The sequence below is a fragment of the Pongo pygmaeus genome, chromosome 20 (genome assembly GCF_028885625.2).
Source record: "Pongo pygmaeus isolate AG05252 chromosome 20, NHGRI_mPonPyg2-v2.0_pri, whole genome shotgun sequence".
Classification (NCBI taxonomy): Eukaryota; Metazoa; Chordata; class Mammalia; order Primates; family Hominidae; genus Pongo; species Pongo pygmaeus.
In genome coordinates this window covers 1667620-1690978 of record NC_072393.2, presented here as the reverse complement: position 1 = coordinate 1690978, position 23359 = coordinate 1667620, and the positions used below count along the sequence as shown (strand labels likewise).

Sequence of the window (23359 nt, the reverse complement as noted above, 5' to 3'; positions counted from 1 at the left end):
CAGCACTTTGGGAGGCCAAGACGAGGGGATCACGAGGTCAGGAGATCGAGACCCTCCTGGCTAACACGGTGAAACCCCATCTCTACTAAAAATACCAAAAATTAGCTGGGTGTGGTGGCGGGCGCCTGTAGTCCCAGCTACTCGGGAGGCTGAGGCAGGAGAATGGCGTGAACCCGGGAGGCGGAGCTTGCAGTGAGCGGAGATCGCGCCACTGCACTCCAGTGTGGGCGACGGAGCGAGACTCCGTCTTAAAAAAAAAAAGTATTTGAAAAAAAATATTAACATGTAGTAAGTTTATTTTTTTTTTTTACTTTTTATTTTTTTCTTTTTGAGACAAGAGTTTCGCTCTGTCGCCCAGGCTGGAGTGCAGTGGCGCAATCTCGGCTCACTGCAAGCTCCGCCTCCCGGGCTCACGCCATTCTCCTCCCTCAGCCTCCGGAGTAGCTGGGACTATAGGCGCCCGCCACCACGCCCAGAGAATTTTTTGTATTTTTAGTGGAGACAGGGTTTCACCGTGTTAGCCAGGATGGTCTCAATCTCCTGACCTCGTGATCTACCCGCCTCGGCCTCCCAAAGTGCTGGGATTACAGGTGTGAGCCACCGCGCCTGGCCGGGTTTGTTTTTTGAGACAGAATCTTGCTCTGTCACCCAGGCGGCAGTGCAGTGGCGTGATCTCGGCTCATAGCAACCTCTGCCTCCCAGGTTCAATGGATTCTTCTGCCTCAGCCTCCCAAGTAGCTGGGATTACAGGCACCTGCCACCACACCTGGCTAATTTTTGTATTTCTAGTAGAGACGGGGTTTCACCATGTGGGCCAGGCTGGTCTTGAACTCCTGACCTCAGGTGATCTGACTGCCTCGGCCTCCCAAAGTGCTGGTATTACAGGTGTGAGCCACCACACCCTGCAACCCCATCCTTTTTTTTTCTCCAGAGTCTGTCACCCAGGCTGGAGTGCAATGGTGCAATCTTGGCTTAGTGCAACCTCTGTCTCCGAGGTTCAAGCGGATTCTCCTGCCTCAGCCTCCTGAGTAGCTGGGATTACAGGCGTGCGCCACTATGCCTGGCTAATTTTTTGTGTTTTCAGTAGAGACAGAGTTTCACTATGTTGGCCAGACTGGTCTTGAACTCCTGACCTCAGATGATCCACCCACCTCGGCCTCCCAAAGTGCTGGGATTACAGGCGTGAGCCACTGCGTCTGGCCGATGGTTGCTTTTTACTTAAGGCCAGTGACACTGGCTTTCCATTTGTGCAAGTTTCCTTTTTTTTGAGCGGGGTGGGGACGGAGTCTTGCTCTGTCATCAAGCTGGAGTGCAGCGGCATGATCTGGGTTCACTGCAACCTCCGCCTCCTGGGTTCAAGCGATTCTCCTGCCTCAGCCTCCTGAGTAGCTAGAACTACAGGCGCGCGCCACCGTGCCCAGCTAATTTTTGTATTTTTAGTAGAGGCCAGGTTTCACCATGTTGGCCAGGATGGCAGGGTCAGCCGGGGCCTGGGTGGGAAGAGGCGCTGCAGGGCTGCATCCTGCCAGAGGCCATGTGCTGAGGGGTCCCTCAAGGGAGAAGACGGCCTGGGGGAACCACACATGCTCACAGCACAAACGCGGCAGGTCCCTGACTCTAAGTGCAGAAACATGTATTTATTTCCAGGATATTTTCACGTAACAAAACCCCAACGATGCGGCAAGGGGCACACACGGCGGGGGAAGGGTGGGGGGATGGGCCTGCCAGGTGAGACTTCGTCTGCATCAGTGCGGGCGAGAGGCTGGGGAAGGGGGTGCCTCTTGGCAGACTGGCCGGGGGCAGGACCTGAAGACCCTGAAGCATGGCCGTGGGACCCATGGGTGCTCCATCCTGGCTGCCGTCCACCGAGACACCACGGCCGCCTCCGGGCACCCAGCGGCATTCCGCACCAGCGAGGGGACTGGCCCACATCCCGGGGAGGGCTCCAGGGCAGCAGGTGTCCTAGAGCAACAGCATCCTGGGGGTGAACGGGTGGTGAGGGGTGGCAGCCTGGGGTGTGCAAAGTCGTGGTCAGCGAGTGCAGGAAATGATGAAGGAAAAGTTTCTTTTTGGCCCAACTGTTGTGAATGGTGCTGTGAAAATGTCTTGCCTGGGGGAGGTGTTCCAGGGGGAGTTGCGGGGCGAGGGGACAAGACAATTGTGGCTGCCGCCGGACCCCTCCATAAGGCAGATTTGACGGGTCCCCTCTCATAAAAGGCCACTCCAGGCTGGGCACGGTGGCTCACAACTATTATCCCAGCACTTTGGGAGGCCAAGACGGGTGGATCACCTGAGGTCAGGAGTTCGAGACCAGCCTGGCCAACATGGTGAAATCCCATCTCTACTAAAAATATAAAAATTAGCAGGGCGTGGTGGCGGGCTCCTGTAATCCCAGCTATTTGGGAGGCTGAGGCAGGAGAACTGCTTGAACACGGGAGGCAGAGGTTGCAGTGAGCCGAGATCACATCACTGCACTCCAGCCTGGGCAACAGAGTGAAACTCTGTCTCAAAAGCGAAAAAAACAAAACAAAACAAAACAAAAAGGCCTCTCCTGCAGGGCTCCGGCTGCTGGGAAACCGGCTCTCTGCCGGTTTGCTGGGTTTGGGGAGCGGCTGTGCTCCCGACCTGGCCTGGGTCCCCGACTCTGAACTCAGGGGCGTGGAAAGACAGCCTGCCAGGGATCCCTGTTTTGGAGGCAGGGAGGATGGCCCCAGGACACCCTGGACCAGGAACTCCCCAGGTACGGTGAACGTGGGGAGGGGGCGAGGCTGGAGCCGCACAGATCAGGGGATGCCATGGACAGCGAGGACTCGGCTAGGCACCAAGCCCTCTATCACTGCAGGGGACCGGAAGCTGGCCCCAACGCCTCTTCTTAGTTCCAGCCAAGGGCATCTGCCCTGGTGACGGCGGGCGGCTGGTGTGAGACGGAGCTCCCCATCAGACCTGCTCTGGCCTCAGCGCCAGCAGCTCTGGGAGGACAGGAGGGCAGCCGACCTGCTGCCACCTGTCCCCCGGAGTCAGGCCTCGAGACCTGAAGACAAGGCTGTACCAGCCGTGCAGTGGACGGCAGGTGACCACACGTTTCCAGGAGCAAGAGGGCGTCCTGTGGACGGCAGAGGCCGAGGGCCGCTGGGGAGTGCTTGCGAGGAACTCCGCTCTCGGATGAGATGAACACGGGCTCTGTGGCCCTGGCAGGAGGGATGTGGTCTGTGGCCACCACCAGCTTCCACCATCCCAGCTGGGGGGATGGGGCCCCAGGTACTCCCAGCCCTCGGGACCAGGGGTAGCAGCAGGAATGAAGGGGAGGAGGTGGTGGGCGGTGGGGGCAGGGCTGGCTCCCTCTAAGGCCATTGGCCACTGCCCGGGTAGCTGGGCACAGTGGGGTACTCGGGCAGGCTGTTGCCTGAGAAGTTGTTGTACTGGGCCTCCCTCGACGGTGGGTTCCGCCAAGTGCCCGTGTTCCACTCCGTCTGTGCCTTCTGGAAGCTTCCGCCGGCCCCTCGGTAGATCCTGTGCACCTGCAAGGACAGAAGACAGGGAGGCAGAGAACAGAAAATGAGCGTGGCGGCTGGGCACGGGGACTCACATCTCTAATCCCAGCACTTTGGGAGGCTGAGGCAGACAGACTGTCTGAGCTCTGGAGTTCGAGACCAGCCCGAACAACACGGTGAAACCCTCTCTACTAAAATATAAAAAATAGGCCGGGCATGGTGGCTCACGCCTGTAATCCCAGCACTTTGGGAGGCCGAGGCGGGCGGATCACGAGGTCAGGAGATTGAGACCATCCTGGCTAACACGGTGAAACCCTGTCTCTACCAAATACACAAAAACAAAATTAGCCGGGCGTGGTGGCGGGCGCCTGTAGTCCCAGCTACTCGGGAGGCTGAGGCAGGAGAATGGCGTGAACCCCAGAGGCGGAGCTTGCAGTGAGCAGAGATCGCGCCACTACACTCCAGCCTGGGTGACAGAGCGAGACTCTGTATCCAAGAAAAAAAAAAAAAAAAAGCATTTTGCTGTAACTGAACGTTTCTGTTACGAGCCCAGCTCAACACTTTCGCTATCTTCCGATGGAAAGTGTGACCGGGAACCTGCAGGGGCCCCACCCTCGCCGACAGGACAGCTCCAGGCCTCAGCTGTTCCTGCAAACACTGCAGTTTACACACAACCCCTGCTTCCCTCTGGAGTCTGGAATCCCGGCCCAGGGGCCCACGGGACTGGCCCCATAGGAACCCGGGCGCTGGGTCCCTGGTGACAGTGCCTCCTGCTGTCATCCCAGCTCACTGCTGGGGATGAAGTGCGGCCTGCGTGACACTGCGGGGAGAGGGCCCGGCTCCTCGATGTTCACCCACCTGGGACAGTTGGGTGACGAGGTTCATGGAGAAGGGGTAAGGGCTCGACGTCCCAAAGCCGAGGACTCACCTTCATGATCGCGATGGCCATCATGGCAGCCGACACAGAGAACATGATGGCCGGAAGCAGCATGACCACGGCAGCGCCCGGGCTGTACTGGAAGAATCCGATTGCCGACAGCCAGCCGCTGCAAGGGACAAGAGTGCGTGGGTGCCTGCACACCCGCCAGATGAGGGCCCTTGGTCCTCCCCACATAAAGAGCTCTGGCCAATCAACAAGGAGTGGACAGCTCATAAAAGGACCAAGTGGCCAACAAACATAAAGTGATACTGAGAGGCACCAACTTCGACGCATGAACACAACCTTATCCCTTCACCATTGCAGCAGTGGGCCGCACATGCAAGCGATGGAGACCAGTGCTTCCTCATTAGTTTCCCTCAGTGAGTCCGGCGGGCACCAGCCATGGAAAGACTCAAAAGCTCATTCCCATTGCCCCATTGAGCCTGCTACTAAGAACCCAGGCTATGGCAACTGTGTCTAATGATGGGAACTGCTGAAACCTAAACTGTGTCTAATGATGGGAACTGCTGCATGTCCGGGAGCAATGCGGATGGGAAATCTGCCACCATCACCCAGTGGGGCACTGAGGGACCATTAGAAACAATAGGGAGGCTGGGCGCAGAGGCTTACGCCTGTCATCCCAGCACTTAGGGAGGCCGAGGCGGGCAGATCACTTGAGGCCAGGAACTGGAGACCAGCCTGACCAACAAGGTGAAACCCCGTCTCTACTAAAAATACAAAAGTTAGCCAGGCATGAGGACACACACCTGTAATCCCAGCTACTCCGGAGGCTGAGGCGGGAGGCTGCAGTGAGCTGAGATTGTGCCATTCTCTCCAGCCTGGGGGACAGAGCAAGATTCTGTCTCAAAAAAACAAAACAAAATAAAACAAAAAACCCGAGGGAAAGCACTGCTTAGATCGGCCACCAGCGAGATACCGGGAAGGCCAGCACGCCCTGGGTCCCTCTGTGCAGGACCAGCCTCTGGGCATTGCACCTGCCTTTGAGACCCAGGAGGCAGAAAACACAGTCATTTTGAGATTTTTGTCTTAAAAGGCGATAAAACCACAGGGTTTTAAATTCAGGGAACTTAAAGGCAGGCACGACATACGGCTTCTCTCCTGTTGACTCCCCTCCCTGGTGCACAGGCCCCCGCAGGACCCACACACCCAGTGAGTCCAGGGAGCTTATGCACACACATGCACACGGCGTGACACGCACGCACACGCGGTACCCCCTGCTGCCTCCCTGCAAGATGCTGGCCTGTCCTGTGTTCACCCGCGTGGAGCCTCTACAGCATCACATGCTTCATGGTCTTTGGGTCACTCCTTTCTCTTTTTTTTTTTTCTGGAGAGATGGTTTCTCCCTATGTTGCCCAGGCCGGTCTGAGCTCCTGGCCTCAAGCAGTGATTCTCCTGCGTTGACCTCCCAAAGCGCTGGGATTACAGGCATCAGCCACCGTGCCTGCCCTCTTTTATTTTTTAAGAAAGTAAACCTCTGTTTGGATATAATTTTAGATTTATGAAGAGCGGCAAAGGCATTTGAGGACTCCTGCCGCCCCTGCAGCTTCCCACCGGCCGGCGTCTCACGCCCCCAGTGTCAGGCCTAGGAGGCGCCCGGCACACGTCAGTGGCTGCAAGCTCCGCTCAGAGGCTGCAGCACCCACTGATGTCCAATTCCTGGGGGGGTCCACCGGGCCCCCTGCTGCAATGCACCATGTCCTCAGTGCATGGCTGCCGCCACGTGGCCACTCTCACTGTCTACACAGCTAGGCCCCGCTGGGGGTCATTTCTCTGGAGTTTCCAGTCCTCTGCAACCACAGATGCTGCTGTGGCTCATGGCCTCGGGCGTGCGTCACCCCTGGGGAGGTGGCGCTGGTGAAGCTGCCTGGGGCAGGGGGAGCGGGGCTGTCCCCTCTCACCCCACAGCAGCGCACTGAGCGTGGGGCCTCACTAAGCCAACGGTGGACATGAAGTCGCCGTGTGCTGTGGTTTGATTTCTCTCATTACGACGGGGGCCGGGCTCTCCTCTAAGAACCGCTGGGTTTCTTTCTCGAGAGTGTTCACCTTCTGTCCACCTCAGGCAGGGACCACATGCTCAGCTTCTCCCATGACCTGCGGGAGATGACCCCAGGCGCCGATGAGGAGAGCCAAGTCGCTGCTGCCGCACGTGCACGAAGGCCGAGGGGGCAGGGAGGTCTCTGAGGGTCACATGTGGGCACTCACCTCATGCCGGGATCTCAGGACCACCCAACATGGGCACAGGCCTGTCCACCCAGCTCAGTCTGGGAGAGCTGGGGAGGCACCGGGGAGGTGGCTCGCAGGAGGCACCGGAGCCCAGGGAAGGACTAGTGGGAGCCGAGCCAGCAGCTGGGGGCTCAGGAGGACTCCGAGGATGACGAGCAGTGCCTTGACCTGCAGCCACAGCCTCTGCAGGAGGGGGAAGCACCCCAAAGGCTGGCAGAGCTGGGAGCCCCACAGACACCCTCACTATGACTCCAACTCAGATCCCTGGGGCAATGTCACTCAGGCTGTTGGGGTGGCGGGTGACAGACCAGCTTCAGCGGCACATCCGAGGGGTGCACAAACCACTGATCCCGGCCACCCTGGAGGGCCTGGCGCCGGGCGCAGGTGCAGGAGGGGAGAGGCCTGCAGATCGAGGGGCCCTGAAGGGAGAGGAGTCACCATCCCAGGAACCCGGGACCTTATCTGGAATCTGATTTGTGCACCAGCGTGAGAGCACTGCAGTCTTGTGGGGCAGGAACCCCTGAACGGGAGCTTGCTAACGGGAGCCCAGGAAACCAAAGGCACCCACAGCTCCGTGAGCAGCATCACCCGTGGGGAGCTCCCGCCATGCCAAGGACAAGGGAGACACGTCGGGGATGTGGGCGAGAACAGTCACTCTCTGCAACTGAGAATTACAAATTATTCCAAAATAAAAAGCCTATTTAAAAAGCCACAAATTTGGCTAGGCACGGTGGCTCACGCCTGTAATCCCAGCACTTCGGGAGGCCGAGGCAGGTGGATCACGAGGTCAGGAGTTTCAGACCAGCCTGACCAACACAGGGTGAAACCCCGTCTCTACTAAAAATACAAAAATTAGCTGGGCGTGGGGGCACACACCTGTAGTCCCAGCTACTTGGGAGGGTGAGGCAGGAGAACTGCTTGAACCTGGGAGGCGAAGGTTGCAGTGAGCCAAGATCGTGTCACTGCACCCCAGCCTGAGTGAGAGAGAGACTCCATCTCAAAAAAAATAAAAAATAGTTTAAAAAAAGGGCCGGGTGCAGTGACTCACACCTGTAATCCTAGCACTTTGGGAGGCCGAGAAAGGCGGACTGCCTGAGCTCAGGAGTTCGATACCAGCCTGGGCAACACGGTGAAACCCTGTCTCTACTAAAATACAAAAGAAATTAGCCAGGTGTGGGTGGCAGGCGCCTGTAGTCCCAGCTACTCGGGAGGCTGAGGCAGGAGAATTGCTTGAACCCAGGAGGTGGAGGTTGCGGTGAGCTGAGATCGCACCACTGCACCCCAGCCTGGGTGACAGAGCAAGACTCTGTCTCAAAAAAAAAGAAAAAAAAAAGGCAGAAATTTAAGACACAAACACTTCTGGGCACCTGGCAGCCTTAGAGAGTGACTGTGAGTTTCTGAGGTGTGGTAACAGCACCAGGTGTGTGTGTTTTTACAGATGTCCAGGTCTTCCTCCAGCAGCGATCCGTGCAGAAACATTGGCAGCCAGAAACTGGCTCCCAGACCCTGGGTCAGGGGTATGATCAACACTCAGGAGACAAGCCTGGCTGGGCGCTGGCGAGGACGCAGGCACTGCCGGGGCGAGCTCAGACCCCTCCCTAGGAGAGCGCCTACAATCCCGAACCATGGCTGGGCGCTGGCGAGGACATGGGTGCTGGTGAGGACGCAGGCGCTGCCAGAGTGAGCTCAGACCCCTCCCTAGGAGAGCACGTACAATCCCGAACCAGCACGCTCCGGTGGCCACCTGGCTTCCCAGCAGGCCCACAACCTGGCAGCTGAGCCACATCACATCCACCACGCCCATCAGAGAGAGGCTTACCACGCGCCCCAGCCGGAGAAGCCAATCGCCTGGATGACGGTCAGGACAAACTGGGCTCCGAAGATGAAGAAAAACGCCATGAAATTAAAGGAGCTGTCGGCTCTGGGGAGGGACAGAAAACACGACGGTTACCACAGCCCTGGCTTCTCCCAGATGTGCCTAGAGAGGAACCGGCCAGTCAGAGATGGTGAGAACGGAGGCTCTATTTTATTCCTTTTTTTTTTTTGAGATGGAGTCTCACTCTGTCACCCAGGCTGGAGTGCAGTGTCGAGATCTCGGCTCACTGCAACCTCTGCCTCCTGGGTTCAAGCGATTCTCCTGCCTCAGCCTCCTGAGTAGCTGGGATTATAGGTGCCCGAAACCACGCCTGGCTAATTTTTGTACTTGTAGTAGAGACAGGGTTTCACCATGTTGGCCAGGCTGGTCTTGAACTCCTGACCTCAGGTGATCCATCTGCCTCGACCTCCCAAAGTGCTGGGATTATAGGCCTGAGCCACTGCACCCAGCCAAAATTACTAGAAAGCAAAACAAAACAGACAGTAGTTGGCTCTGGCTTGTGGGCCACAGTTTGCCACCCCCAGATGTGAACTGTCTTTCACACTGGGCAGAGAAAGGGACAGCTCCTCACAGCTGGGCTGGGACTGGGGTGCAGAGTGGGCCCTGGTTCCCTCTGGGTCCAGGCGGCCCCCGGCAGCTCTGCTCACCGGAAGGCCTTGTAGACAGGCCGGAACCAGCACACGTAGCTGCAAGGCGTGAACAGGAGCAGCCACACGAAGGCCAGGCCGAAGTTGGTCCCCGAGCCTCCGCCAATCCACCAGGCCAGGCAGGCGATGAGGTTGACGCCGAGGGTGGCGCAGTAAACTGCGAAGACAGAGGGAGGATGGATGAGCAGGCACGGGAGGGCGTGGCCGTGGGAAAGCATGCTGCCCAGCAATGGGGCACCCGCTGTCCGTCTCCCCAGCCTGGTGACCCCACGTCGAGGATGAACTGTGCAAGCCAAGACACTGGGGCCTGGACACCGGCCTTGTTCACCACAGGGACCACCGGGCCCAGGACGGCTGTGGTGGACGGTGGGCCCCCCGACGGGTGACGGGCTGCCCCTGCCCGAATGCCACTCCCACCCTCGGGGAGCCCTGCCTCCCGCCTCCCGCCCCCAGGCACACTCACACATCCACAGCCGGTAGATCCTCTTCACCAGGACCTGGTGCTCCACCGGGATCTCGTCGGAGAAGTTCTGGTAGAAGCAGGGCTTCACAGGGATAAACTTGGGCAGTGGCGGGAAGTTGTTCTCCTTTTCTGTAGGGACAGAGAACCCACGGACAGAACCAGACTTTGTCTCTTGAAGGAGGCCCCACCTCATCCCTTCGACCCACGGCTGTGCTGCCTCTCATGGCAGAAGGGACTCTGCAGTTGGGATTGAAGGCAGGACGCTGAGACAGGAGAGGGTCCTCATGGCAGCCTCACGAGAGGAGACGGGAGGGAGAGAAACAGGAAGAGGCTGCGCTGAGACTGTGAAGGGGGAGAAAGGGGCCCTGAGTGGAGGGATGTGGGGGCCTCTAGACGCTGGGAAAGGCGGGAACCGGCCTATAGCTTGATTTTAGCATTTCTGGTCTCCGGAACTGTCAGATAACAGATTTAATTGTTTTAAGAAACTAAGTTTATGATTTTTTTTTTTTTTTTTGAGACGGAGTCTGGCTCTGTCTCCCATGCTGGAGGGCAGTGGTGCGATCTCGGCTCACTGCAGCCTCTGCTTCCCAAGCTCAAGTGATTCTTCTGCCTCAGCTTCCCAAGTAGCTGGGATTACAGGTGCCCACCACCACACCTGGCTAATTTTTAGATTTTTCTTTTTAGTAGACACGAGGTTTCACCATGTTGGCCAGGCTGGTTTTGAACTCTTGACCTCAAATAATCTGCCCACCTCTGCCTCCCAAAGTGCTGGGATAACAGGCGTGAGCCACTGCGCCCAGCCGAAATTTTTTTTTAATTTACGTGTCACCCTTTATGCAGGGCCATGCTAACCTTTGTAGCCCTCCTCCATGTTTAGTGTGGGTGCGGCCGCAGCAGGCTGCATTCAGTATCATTCCCTCCGGCAGGCAGGGGACGCCAACATGCAGGCTTAGCAGGCCGAATCTGCACACTGCAGGGAGGCTGTGGCCTGGGGACGCTTCCGTTCCCCATGGCTGCTGTGAGAAACCACCACCAACTGGGAGACTTAAAACAACAGAAACCGCCCAGGCGTGGGGGCTCCCACCTGTGATCTCAGCACTTTTGGAGGCTGAGGCAGGAGGGTTGCTGGAGCCCAGGAGTTCCAGATCAGCCTGGGCAACCTAGCGAGACCCCAACTCTACAAAAAATACAAAAATTAGCCAAGCGTGGTGGCGCGCACCTGTGGTCCCACCTTCTTGGGAGGCTGAGGCGGGAGGATCGCTTGAACCCAAGAGGTTAAAGCTGCAGTGAGCTATGGTCACATCACTGCACTCCAGCCTGGGAGACAGACCCAGACTCTGTCTCAAAACAAAACAAAGAACACAACAAATATTTATCTGCTAACAGTCCTGGAGGCCAGAAATCTGAGATCAAGGTGTCTCAGGAACGCGCTCCCTTCTGCAGGCTCCAGGGAAGGAGCCTTCCTGCCTCTCGCAAGCAGCTTCTGGGGGATCCTAGTGCCCTTGGCTCATGGCCACATAGCTCTGGCCTCTGCCTCCATCTCCACGACGACTCCTCCTGTATCTCCATCTCTTATTTTTTTTTTTTTTTTTGAGATCCAGTCTCACTCTGTCACCCAGGCTGGAGTGCAGTGGCGTGATCTCGGCTCACCACAACTCCGCCTCCCAGGTTCAAGCAATTCTCCTGCCTCAGCCTCCCAAGTAGCTGGGACTACAGGTGCTGTGCCACCATGCCCAGCTAATATTTTCAGTAGAGACGGGGTTTCACTATGTTGTCCAGGCTGGTCTCAAACTCCTGACCTCATGATCCGCCCACCTCGGCCTCCCAAAGTGCTGGGATTACAGGCCTCGTGAGCCACCATGCCCGGACCATCTCTTCTTCTTTTTTTTTTTTTTTTTTTTCAGACGGAGTCTCACTCTGTCGCCCAGGATGGAGTGCAGTGGCCTGATCTCGGCTCACTGAAGCTCTGCCTCCCGGGTTCACACCATTCTCCTGCCTCGGTCTCCCGAGTAGCTGGGACTACAGGCGCCCGCCACCACGCCCGGCTAATTTTTTGTATTTTTAGTAGAGACGGGGTTTCACCGTGTTAGCCAGAATGGTCTCGATCTCCTGACCTTGTGATCCACCCGCCTCGGCCTCCCAAAGTGCTGGGATTACAGGCGTGAGCCACTGCGCCCGGCCTCTATCTCTTCTTATAAACACAGCAGGCACTGGGATGAGAGCTCACCCTGCTCCAGTACTTTATCTTAACTCCATCACATCTGCAAAGGCCGTATTCCCAAATGAGGTCCCACTCACAGGTTCCAGGGATCAGGATGGGAACACAGCCTTTGGGGCACTCAGCGTGGCACCGGGAGCCCCCCAGGAGCTTCTGCTCAGCCAGCACTGCCTGAGGAAGTGTCCCTGGGTGCCTGTGAGGGCCAGATGGTGAGTCAGACAGCAAGAGGCCCCGTCCTCAGGGGCTTCCGCCCCACTGGGGAAGGCTGCCAGTAAATGAGTGGGTGAGGAACCCCGGGGCGCGTGAGAACACGCCAGCTGCTATAAGGAAAGAGCAGCTGTGTGACAGCAGGGGCACCCAGCTGGGCTGTGCTTCGGGTCAGTGAGGCATCCGAGCAGATACACAGGCGGCTCTGCTGTCCTTTGCCCCCAGCAGAGGCGTGACTCCGGCTGTGCTGGGCTGTGGGACCCGAGGAGTCAGAGGCCAGGTGGGCCAGGAGGACACTGTGTGCCAATGGCCAGGACCGAGGGCTCCTGTGGGAACTGCTGGCATCTCCCTCCCGCCCACGCTGCTGGAGGATCCCAGGCAGGCAGGACTCACCTGACATCTCTGTTTCACCGACCAGCGCAGGCTGAAGCCTGCAGCTGCCTGCAAAGAAGACAACCACAGTCAGGGAACCCCGAGCCGCCCTGGGCAGAGTGCTAACCACCCACCCACGTGGCTGAAAAGCCCTTTATCGTGCCCTGTGCTCTGGACACAGCAGTGGGCTGAGCGGGAGCCACAGGCCTGACTCGACCCAATGTGTTACCCCACAGGTCTCCCTCCCCTCGGCTCCAGTGCACACCACCCATGCTGGCAAAACAGGCAGGGCTGGCCGCAGACCCTCCCACCCACCACCCCAGCCAGGATGCCCCTTCCCCGCTGTCCTAGGCTCCTGCGTCCCCCAAATCCCAGCTTCAGCCCACAAGGGGTGGGCGCCACAAGGTGAACATTGCAGGGCCTAGGACCCCATCGCATCCGCATGGCACCCTGGCCGTTCTGAAAGGGAACCCCATGAGCTCACGCACCAGAGCAGCCCCACCCGGCCTGCCATCCACCCACGACTGAGTGGATCTAGCTGCTTCCGTGATCCTGGGGGCGGACCTGCCATTGGGAGGTGGGCCAGCCCAGCAGGGGCATGCCTGATGCCCATTGGGCATCACAGACCAGTGGGGTCTGAACCATCCCAGCTCCCGGCAGGGGAACAGGCCCAAGGGGGCGGGCACGGGGCCAGGAGCTGCCTCCCGCCCACAGTCCAGGTGAGGCAGTTCCCAGGAACTGAGCCCTCCACATACAACCCGTTCAGGGACATGTCACCGTGGGGTGGGGCACCCCTGGCTCTTGGGACAGGACATCCTCCCCTCCGCCCACCTCCCGCCTCCCACCTCTCACTCCCTCCTCCCTGACTTCCTGCCCCTCAGGGGAAGGAGCTGAGCACCTGAGCATGAAGGAGGCCCAACCGCTGCCTCTACCACTCAACTGGGCACACCTCTGCGGCTCCCACCTCCTCGCTCCACGCTGTGGCTCCGGCCACATCAGGGACCCTCCAGCCCACCTCAGTCCCACCCCCAGGCACAGATTCCCTCACTGCAGGCCTGGCGGGCTCCTGGCCAGCAGTGGTGTTCTGTCCACTGCATGAGCTCCCCAGGCAGACCCCCACCTGCCAGATCCCCTCCCCTACGGGCTGGGGGCTCAGAGCAGGCATGCCTGGGGGCTAAGCTGCACCCACATGGTCAGGCAATGGACGCTTGGCAGGTGGACCCACAGGTCCTGCTCCAAGTTCTACAAAAACGGCTCTAGTCCTCACTGTGCTGTGACCGACTAGCATCAGCCCTTTGGGGTCCCCTGTTGCCACTTGTGAAGGACACTAAATCCCAGGGCCCCTCCTTCGGGTCGGTGGCCTGTGGACTACGCCTAGTGTCCACACACTTAGGCCAGGCACGCCTGGAACCATCAGGACTCCAGAAGCGGGCAAGGAGGCAGCAGCTGGGGGCCTTGCTCTACCCCGGAATCAGCCCAGGTCTCTGACCACACGCGGCTCAGCAGGTCCCCTCCCGCTGAGCCACCAGGCCCTGTACAGACCCCGCCCCACTCGGGACCCTGGCCACAAAGGCACACACCTCCTAACAGACACCCACTTGGTTTTGGGCTGTTTATTTTCCCATCAGAGCAGTTTCCTGGCTCGCGAGACAGAGGGAACACAAAGGCAGCAACGGCACCCGCAGAAGGGCACCGCAGGCACGGGGTAGCCCCAATGACCAAGTCCAGGAAAGCTCGATCCGCACGGAAGGCAGCACCCGTGGTCCTCCTCGCTGGAGGCGGTATGTGTCCCTGAAATCCACGGACAGGCTTGTGCGGAAGAAATCGAGGCCCGGAAGTCCAAGAGGGGTGCCCCCCGGCCGGGAGCGAGAAGGGTCCGGAGGCAGGAGGGCGGCGCCTACGTGTCAGGGTCCAGCCAGCGGCACTGCTCCTCCAGCACCCCGCGGAACACCTGGAAGCGGTGGTTGAGATCGGGCCGTGCGTGGATGCGGAAGCGGGTGCCCAGGGCGCCGTCGGGCGAGGGCGCACCGTAGAAGACGCGCAGGATGCGTGCGTGCACCAGGGCCATGGCGCACATGGCGCAGGGCTCGCGGGTCACGTACAGGTCGTAGCCGGTGCACAGGTAGGGGAGGCCGTCCTCGTCTGCGTCCAGTTTACGCACGGCGCCTGCGCGGACGGCCTGGAGGGCAGCGGCCGGGGCGAAGGAGCAGGCGGGGAAAGGTCTGAAGTCGTAGGTGCCGCGGCCCTGGCCGCGCGCCACGAGGTCCACGCACACCATGACGGCGTGCAGGAGGGGGTTGTCCGCGCTGCTGCAGTCGTGGCCGGTGGCCAGCACGCGGTCCGAGGCCGGGTCCACCACCACGGCCCCCACGGCCCGCAAGCCCCGCGCCGCTGCCCGCCGGGCCGCCCACACCGCCCGCTCCATGTGGCTCTGCATGGCGGCGCGCTCCTGCGTGGAGAAGAGCCGCCCAGCCAGGGCGCTGGTCACCTGCTTGTCCTCGTGGAAGGACGTGGGCCAGTGGGCCCGGGCCTCCTCGAACTGGCCCCTGGTCAGAGGCGGCCGGGCGGGCACGGGCACCAGGAAGGGTTGCCCCAGGCCGCGGGGGTCCACAGCCGGCCGTGGCAGGAGCTCAGCCAGCGAGCGCGGGCCCGAGGCCGGCCCAGCCAGGCAAAGCAGCATCTCCAGGGCGTGGGGGCTGCCGGCATCGCGGCTGGGCCGCACCCGCTTGAGGTGAGGCTGGGCGGGGAGCGGGTGCAGGGCCGACACCTCCTTCAGGAGGCGTGAGGTCTGGCGCTTGTCCAGGACGGGCGCGGCGTAGGCCAGCACCAGCTCCACGTCCCCTGACTGCTTCTCGGAGAGGACAGGGAGGGCCTGCCACGGTGCCGGCTCAGGCTCCGGGCTCCCGGCCTCCAAGCACTTGGGCTGCTCCACGAGGCCCGGGGCGGGCTCCATCCTCAGCGAAGCCGACTGTGGGAGACAGAGACGGGAGCAGAGGATCATCTGGCGGCTGCAGGCGGCTGGGGCAGAGCCGGGGAGTCCGTCCCAGAAGGCCGTGGCTCCACAAGGCAGGGAGTGCTGCCACCAAAGCTGAGGCTAGTCCGAGGGCTCCGGCCCAGGTCACTGCATCAGAGCTACACTCCCTCATGTCCTGCTAACCCCTGGTTTGCACAGAGTTTAAACAGCCATTGGTTTTTAAAAACGAAGATATAATTCACCTACTAGAAGACAGGTCATTTTCTTCTTTTTTTTTTTTTTATTTTTGAGACGGAGTCTCGCTATCGCCCAGGCTGGAGTACAGTGGCACGATCTCAGCTCACTGCAACCTCCGCCTCCCGGGTTCAAGCTATTCTCATGCCTCAGCCTCCAGAGTAACTGGGATTACAGGCATGCACCACCATGCCCGACTAATTTTTGTGTATTTTTAGTAGAGACGGGATTTCACCACGTTGTTCAGGTTGGTCTCGAACTCCTAACCTCACGTGATCCACCCGCTTCAGCCTGGTGGTGGGATTACAGGTGTGAGTCACTGGGCCCAGCCAAGACAGGTCATTTTCAAAAGTGCAATTCATGGCTAGGCACCAGCAGCTCACGCCTGTAATCCCAGCACTATGGGAGGCCGAGGTGGGAGGATCACTTGAGCCCAGGAGTTTAAGACCTGCCTAGGCAACATAACAACACCCCATTTCTACTAAATATCAAAAAATTAGCTGGGCGTGGTGGCACACACCGGTGGTTTCAGCTACTCGAGAAGCTGAAACAGGAGGATCACTTGAGGCCGGAAATTCAAGGCTGCAGTGAGCTACAATCGTGCCACTGTACTCCAGCCTGGGTGACAGAGCAAGATGCCGTCTCAAAAAAAAAAGAAAACCCAGGCACGGTGGCTCACGCCTGTAATCCCAGCACTTTGGGAGGCCGAGGCAGGCAGATCACAAGGTCAGGAGATCAAGACCATCCTGGCTAACACGGTGAAACCCCGTCTCTACTAAAAATACAAAGAACTGGCCAGGCCTGGTGGCATGCACCTGTAGTCCCAGCTACTAGGGAGGCTGAGGCTTGCAGGAGAACCCAGGAGGTTGAACCTGGGAGGTGCAGATTACATTGAGCCGAGATCGCGCCACTGCACTCCAGCCTGGTAACAGCGCGAGACTCTGTCAAAAAACAATAAAAAAGCCAGGCGTGGTGGCTCAAGCCTGTAATCCCAGCACTTTGGGAGGCTGAGGCGGGCAGATCATGAGGCCACGAGATCGAGACCAGCCTGACCAACATGGTGAAACCCCGTCTCCACTGAAAATACAAAAATTAGCTGGGCATGGTGGCATGCACCTGTAATCCCAGCTACTCGGGAGGCTGAGGCAGGAGAATTGCTTGAACCTGGGAGGCGGAGGTTGCAGTGAGCCGAGATAGTGCCACTGCACTCCAGCCTGGTGACAGAGCGAGACTCCGTCTCAAAAAAAAAAAAAAAAAACCTCAAAAACCAAAAACGATCAAGTGTCCTATTCAGTGGCTCTTAGTACGCTTGGAGTTGTGCAACCATCACCACTATAAAATTCCAGAACATTCCATCACCCCTAAGAGAAAACTTGTCTCACCACCCCACAACACACACAGCGACCCAGGCAACCACTGATGTGATCTCTGCATCTCCAGAAGCCAGAGCCTGGAAGCACAAGCCGTGGACAGGCAGCGCCTGGCTTCCAGACAGAAGGGCCATGTGTCTAGGAACTGAGCAGGACCCTTGGGCCCCCGGCCGCAAGGTGCTGAATTCCGCTGACACCTGCGTGAGTTGGAAGCAGATGCCGCCCCCGTTGAGCCTCCAGATGACAACACAGCCCTGGCTGACACCTGGGTTCCAGCCCAGTGAGACCCCGCGCAGAGGACCCAGCCATGTGACATTCAGGCCCCGACCCACAGAACCAGGAGCTGGCGGGTGTTGTATTAAGCCCACAGATGCACGGAGTCTGCTATGCAGTGACAGAAAGCAAGCATGCCAAGTGTGGGGGACACGGGGCCACCTCCCAGAACGGCACACAGCCTGGCACTGACACAGAACACCCACCTCCAGTGGTTTCTGTAAACACTCGCCCCCTAGTAGGCCAAGGGCTAGGAAAAGAAAGACCTCAGAAGACAGGCCATGAAACATAAGCCCTGGAGTGCAGCCCCTCCCCTGGTGGGCCCGACTTCCCATCCCTTGACCACATTCCTGCAGCCGTGGTAGGCCCTGGCTGTCGGGTGGAGTAGGCAGCCACCGGGGTGTCCCTGCCTACTCAGTCACAGAGGAGGCCCTGGCTGGAGTGGGGCTGCGGGAAGAGCTGGGATCATCCCTGGGGCTCCTGCTAACATCCGTGACTGCCGGGCAGTGTGCCAAGGCGGCTCTCGGGTGAGAACCTCCCGGCCTGACATCACCAGCACTGTTACCATCCCTGCCGCTGGCACAGATGAGGACATCTCTGCCGCTGGCACAGGTGAGGACAGGAGACAGTAGGGCCATTACCATCCCTGCTGCTGGCACAGGTGGACAGGAGGCAGTAGGGCCACTCCACTGGAGAGGAAGGGCTGGTGGAGCCCCCGGCTCTCGGGATCCCCCCATTAGAGGGGAGCCTGCCCTAGGCAGGCAGACAGCACAGCAGAGAGGCAGGCGTGGGGACAGCCAGCCTGCAGGGACTGCCCACAGGGCCCTGGGGGAATGGCGCTTCTGCCTCCCACATCTCTGGCATCCGCCCCACCTGAATACCCCAAACCACAGTCTCAGCTGGCCAGCCCTCCCCCACCTGCATCTGCCCCTACAGACTCGCACTGCAGGCCTGAGGTTGGATTACAGGCGTGAGCCACCACGCCCAGCCCACATTTTTTTTTTTTTTCAGAGTCTCACTCTGTTGCCCAGGCTGGAGTGCAGTGGCATGATCTCAGCTCACCGCAACCTCCACTTCCCAGGTTCAAGCAATCCTCCTGCCTCAGCCCCCGCTAGTAGCTGGGAATACAGGCACGTGCCACCATGCCCGGCTAATTTTTTGTATTTTCAGTAGAGAGGGGGTTCCACCATGTTGGCCAGGCTGGTCTCGAACTCCTGACCTCAGATGATCCACCCGCCTCAGCCTCCCAAAGTGCTGGGATTACAGGTGTGAGCCACCGCACCCAGCCCACATTTCTTAAAAGTATAAATTAGTTGGGCACGGTGGTGTGCACATGTAGTCCCAGCTACTCAGGAGGCCAAGGAGAGAGGATCACTTAAGCACAGGACTTTGAGACCAACCTGGGCAAGATGGAGAGACTCTGTTCCTTTTCTCAAATAAATAAATAATAATAAAATCCTAAAAACCGTACTACCTGTGTGCTCTCAGGTATTTCTAGCAGACAGTACTACCTCAGATGGTGCTGGGGCTAAGCCGCAGATGATCTTAAAATGACTCTGGATGATCCTGAACACCACTGCCCGCCTGGACTACACATCCCTGCTGGTATGGATGGCTCCTCCCGCAGACAGGGATGTGTCTCTGGCTCATTTCGCAGCCTCGCAGCTGTGGGTGCTACTCCTCGACATGCACTACCCGGTTGACGCCTCAGCCGCCGGGGCGCCCCACAGATGGGGGACCAGCAGCCAGTGGAACTCCAGGTCAGTGGCCTTGGAGGTCACGCTGAAGTGGCCCCAGCGCTGCCCGAAGCTCACGCGTTCAACAAAGCACAGAACCAGAGACGCAGTGGGAGCCGGGAGCAGGAAGCGCAGAGGCAGCACCAGCTGCTGCCGCTGACCGAGGCCCCGTGCCAGATGGGGCCCATAGCAGCCGACTCGCTGGGCCCTCCCAAAACGCACACCACGCGCGACCAGGACCAAGAGGCCCGCGCAGCCCGGCTGGGCCACAAACACTCCACTGTCTCCAGAGTAAAGGACAAACACAGCCTCGCTTGTCCCTCCAAGAGTACAACCTCTGTCTGATGAAAAACAAACCACCCAGAGAGGAGGCAGCTGCCGGGACACTGCAGGCTGGGCCCGCCGCGCCCTTGGAGGGCAGGTTAAAATCCCAGAACAGGCACAGTGTTCAGGCTGATTGACTGTCCCAGGCCAGGGCGGCCTCAACTGCCAGAGCAGCTCCTACCCACCTGCTATGGCCCGGGGGGGACAACTCACTCCCGCAGCGACTGCCCCCAAACAGCAGGGCGCCACCTGACCCTCCCTCTACCACACCCACCCAGAAGGCAGGCGACCGACCACCGGGACCCCTCAGGAGGGCAGGCGGCCCAGGTCCCAGGTCCCAGCAGAACACAGCCACCAGCCTGGGCTGGGAACTGGCATAGCTCCAGGCAGGTGAGTCAGACCCTGCGTGGTGACAACCCTGGTGAACTGGAGGCTGGGAGGCCTTTATCTAAGCCCACAGATGAGGAGGCCAAGGTCCGCGCAGGGACCTGGGTGTGTCCGCCCAGAAAACACACCTAATCCCCAACCTGCCCTAGAGGTGTTCAGCCCAGCGAGGTCAATTCCTGGCTGCGAGAGCTCAAGCACCAGTCCTGACTCCTCCAAGCCTCGGCTTCCACCCTGTGAAACGGCAATTCCTGCTCTGCCTTCTTTTTTTTTAAGGCAGGGCTGTCAGGCGCATAAGAGAAAATGGGGGGATGGCGGGGCCTGACCATCTTCAGCAGAATCCAGGAGGGCTCCTCAGAGGCAGTGACCCACAGCCCAGCCTGGAAGGCTGGGGAAGTAGGGGAGGGAATGCGGAGAGGGAACAGCTAATGCTCAGTACCAGGGCACACCAATAATGTGCATGGGGGCTTTTTTTTTTTTTTTTGGGACAGTCTCACTCTGTCCCCCAGGCTGGAGGGCAGTGGCGCGATCTTGGCTCACTGCAACCTCTGCCTCCCTGGTTCAAGCGATTCTCCTGCCTCAGCCTCCCAAGCAGCTGGGACAACAGAAGTGCACCACTACACTGGGCTAATTTTTTATATTTTTAATAGAGGTGGGATTTCACCATATTGGTCAGACTGGTCTCGAACCCCTGACCTTGTGATATACCTGCCTAGGCCTCCCAAAGTGCTGGGATTACAGGCATGAGCCACCGCGCCCAGCCTGAGGCTTCTTTCTTTACACACACACACACACACACACACACACACACACACATATATGTAAAAAAATATATATATATATATATATTTTTTTTTTTTTTTTTTTTGAGACGGAGTCTCACTCTGTCGCCCAGGCTAGAGTGCAGTGGCACGATCCTGGCTCACTGCAAGCTCCGCCTCCTGAGTTCACACCATTTTCCTGCCTCAGCCTCCTTTGGGAGTAGCTGGGACCACAGGCACCCGCCACCACTCCTGGCTTTTTTTTTTGTATTTTTAATAGAGACGGGGTTTCACCGTGTTAGCCAGGATGGTCTTGATCTCCTGACCTCAGGATCCACCCGCCTCGGCCTCCCAAAGTGCTAGGATTATAGGTGTGAGCCACCGCGCCCGGCGCTACACATATATATTTTTTTAATTTATTTTGAGACAGGGTCTCGCTCTGTTGCCCAGGCTGGAATGCAGTAGTGCCATCACAGTTCACTGCAGCCTCAACCTCCTGGGCTCAAGCAATCCTCCTGCCTCAGACGTGTCACCATGCCTGGCTAATTTAGAAAAAAAAAACTTTTTTTTTTTTTTTTTTTGGAGAATGAGTCTTGCTAGGTTGCTTAGGCTGGAGTACAATGGTGCCATCTTGGCTCACTGCAACCTCCGCCTCCCAGGTTCAAGCGATTCTCCTGCCTTGGCCTCCCGAGTAGCTGGTTTTACAGGCGCGTGACACCACGCCTAGCTAATTTTTGTATTTTTGGCAGAGATGGAATTTCACCATGTTGGACAGGCTGGTCTCGAACTCCGGACCTCAGGTGATCCACTCGCCTTGGCCTCCCAAAGTGCTGGGGTTATAGGGTGAGGAAATGCACCCAGCCGTCCTTGTATCCACGGAGTCCATCCTCTGTTTCTGGCCACCCTACAATGAGGCCTTCTCTGCAAGACAGCGGGGAACCTCTGCCTTCGGGGTAGGGTGTGGGAGATAACTGGGGGCCTGTGATAGAAAAACCTGAAAAACTCATACTCTAGGTAACGATGAGGAACGATGGTCAATTCTGGGGATGTACCAAGGCCTAGGGGAATCTCCACATAAAGGCAAACCAGAGCTGGGGAGAAAGGACGCGAAGACTATGGAAACACGCGAGCGCGCGGTCCGGAGGCAGGGGACTGGCCGACATGACCTGAGGAAGGGCCACCGGAAGCACCTGGAGGGTACGGGGTCTCCCGCCCGGACCATAGGGGCGCGCACGCGCAGAAAGGCGCTAGGCCCTGGGGAGCTCGGTCCAGAGGCGTCCCACAGGCCAGCGCCGCGCGCACGCGCATTCGCGCCGCCTCCCCGCGTCGCCCACCGGCCCGTCCGGGACGCGCGCGAGGCTGGCCCGGGCCCCCCGTTTTCTCCCCACGAACGGCCGGCGCCCCTCACCGCCGAGACCCCCCCGTGTCAGCCCCTACTCCCCCTCTGGGGAAGTCTGAGCCTGGAGAACCCGAGACCTCGGGGCCGCGCGCTTACCTGAGGGATCCAGGCGCGAGCGCAGCGCTTCGCCAAGTCTTAGCAACCGGCCCGGCCCAACCCAGCGCAACCCAACCCAACCCACCCCTCCCCGCCTCGTCTCGTCTCCGCCTGGCCCCGCGGAGCACGACGGGAGCGTAGTTCCAGGGGCGGGGTCGGCGCGAGGCAAAGGTGGGGCAAGGACTACAATGCCTAGCAGGCACTGCGCGTCGCCGCCTCGCCCCACCCCCCGCCGGCACTGCGCTCGCATGACCGCCGGGGGGCGGGGGGGAGGAGAGGCGGGGCCGCTGCGCTAGGCGAGCGCTGAGTTTACGGTTCGAATCCCATCAAGCGGCCAGGGAAAACTCGGAACCCGGGGGATCTTTGGAAGGTTAGCAGAGTGGGGAGAATGAGGCAGAGGGGGTACATGACACCCGTCCCCTGAGTCCGGGATGGGGCCAGGTTCCAGTTCTGCCTGTTACTGCACTCCGGCCTGGGCCCACCCTCAGGTTTGAGTTTTCTCATCGGTACCGTAGGTGAAGAAGACCTCTTGCATCTCCTGGGCCAAACAAGCACACTTTTTTTTTTTTTTTTGAGACGGAGTCTCACTCTGTCACCCAGGCTGGAGTGCAGTGCTAGGCTCACTGCAACGTCCACCTCCCGGGTTCAAGTGATTTCTGGCTAGTTTTTTTACTTTTAGTAGAGAAGGGGTTTCACCAAAACATGCACATTTTATGAGCAATTTGTTACTCCTTCCAGTTGGACAGGTTTAACCAAGCGATTCTCAACGGGAGGGAATTTGTCATCCCCTCCCCCAACAACTTGACAGTGCCTGGCTGTAACCAGCTCAGGCTCGGATGCCAGAGTCCTGCCAAACCAGTAAGGAGGAAAAAGTCCAGTGAAAGGAAGGTGACTTCATTTTTAGAGTTCGCAGCGGGGAAGCAGCTGGCTTAGGCCTCCAGAAACCCCTTCAAACTTGAGGCTGGGGTGAGGGGCTAAAAAAGGGGAACTGGGAATGGTGGGTGTGCAGGGGAGGTGCTGAGTATAAGCTCTGTGTGTTCATGAATTTTGGTGGCTTAAAAGCGCAGGCTGGCCTCATCCTAATAAGGGCCGGGTTGCAGACTGCCTTGAGGAAATCTCTGGGATTTTGCAGGTGGGTCTCCGTGCTTGGTCCGTCTCCAGATTAGCTCCTGGAACTTTCTTTTTTCTTTTTTTTCGAGACATAGTCTCGCTCTTGTCACCGAGGCTGGAGTGCAGCAGCACAATCTCAGCTCACCGCAACATCCACCTCCCAGATTCAAGTGATTCTCCTGCCTCAGCCTCCCGAGTAGCTGGGATTACAGGCACACGCCATCACGCCTGGCTAATTTTGTATTTTTAGTAGAGACGGGG

At 58.8% G+C, this 23359-nt stretch overlaps 2 protein-coding genes across 2 annotated transcripts; both read right to left on the bottom strand.

The window, feature by feature from the left end:
• Positions 1 to 1616: 1616 nt before the first annotated feature.
• Positions 1617 to 22218, bottom strand: SCAMP4 (secretory carrier membrane protein 4). Its single transcript, XM_054465435.2, has 7 exons — positions 21989 to 22218; positions 12459 to 12506; positions 9641 to 9769; positions 9178 to 9334; positions 8474 to 8575; positions 4420 to 4537; positions 1617 to 3518 (listed from the first exon to the last, which is right to left on the bottom strand). The coding sequence occupies exons 2-7, from the start codon at positions 12463 to 12465 to the stop codon at positions 3342 to 3344; spliced, it is 690 nt and encodes a 229-aa protein (XP_054321410.1). The 5' UTR covers positions 12466 to 12506; positions 21989 to 22218; the 3' UTR covers positions 1617 to 3341.
• ADAT3 (adenosine deaminase tRNA specific 3) lies at positions 14036 to 22060 on the bottom strand. Its single transcript, XM_054465434.2, has 2 exons — positions 21989 to 22060; positions 14036 to 15405 (listed from the first exon to the last, which is right to left on the bottom strand). The coding sequence occupies exon 2, from the start codon at positions 15388 to 15390 to the stop codon at positions 14335 to 14337; it is 1056 nt and encodes a 351-aa protein (XP_054321409.2). The 5' UTR covers positions 15391 to 15405; positions 21989 to 22060; the 3' UTR covers positions 14036 to 14334.
• Positions 22219 to 23359: the final 1141 nt, after the last annotated feature.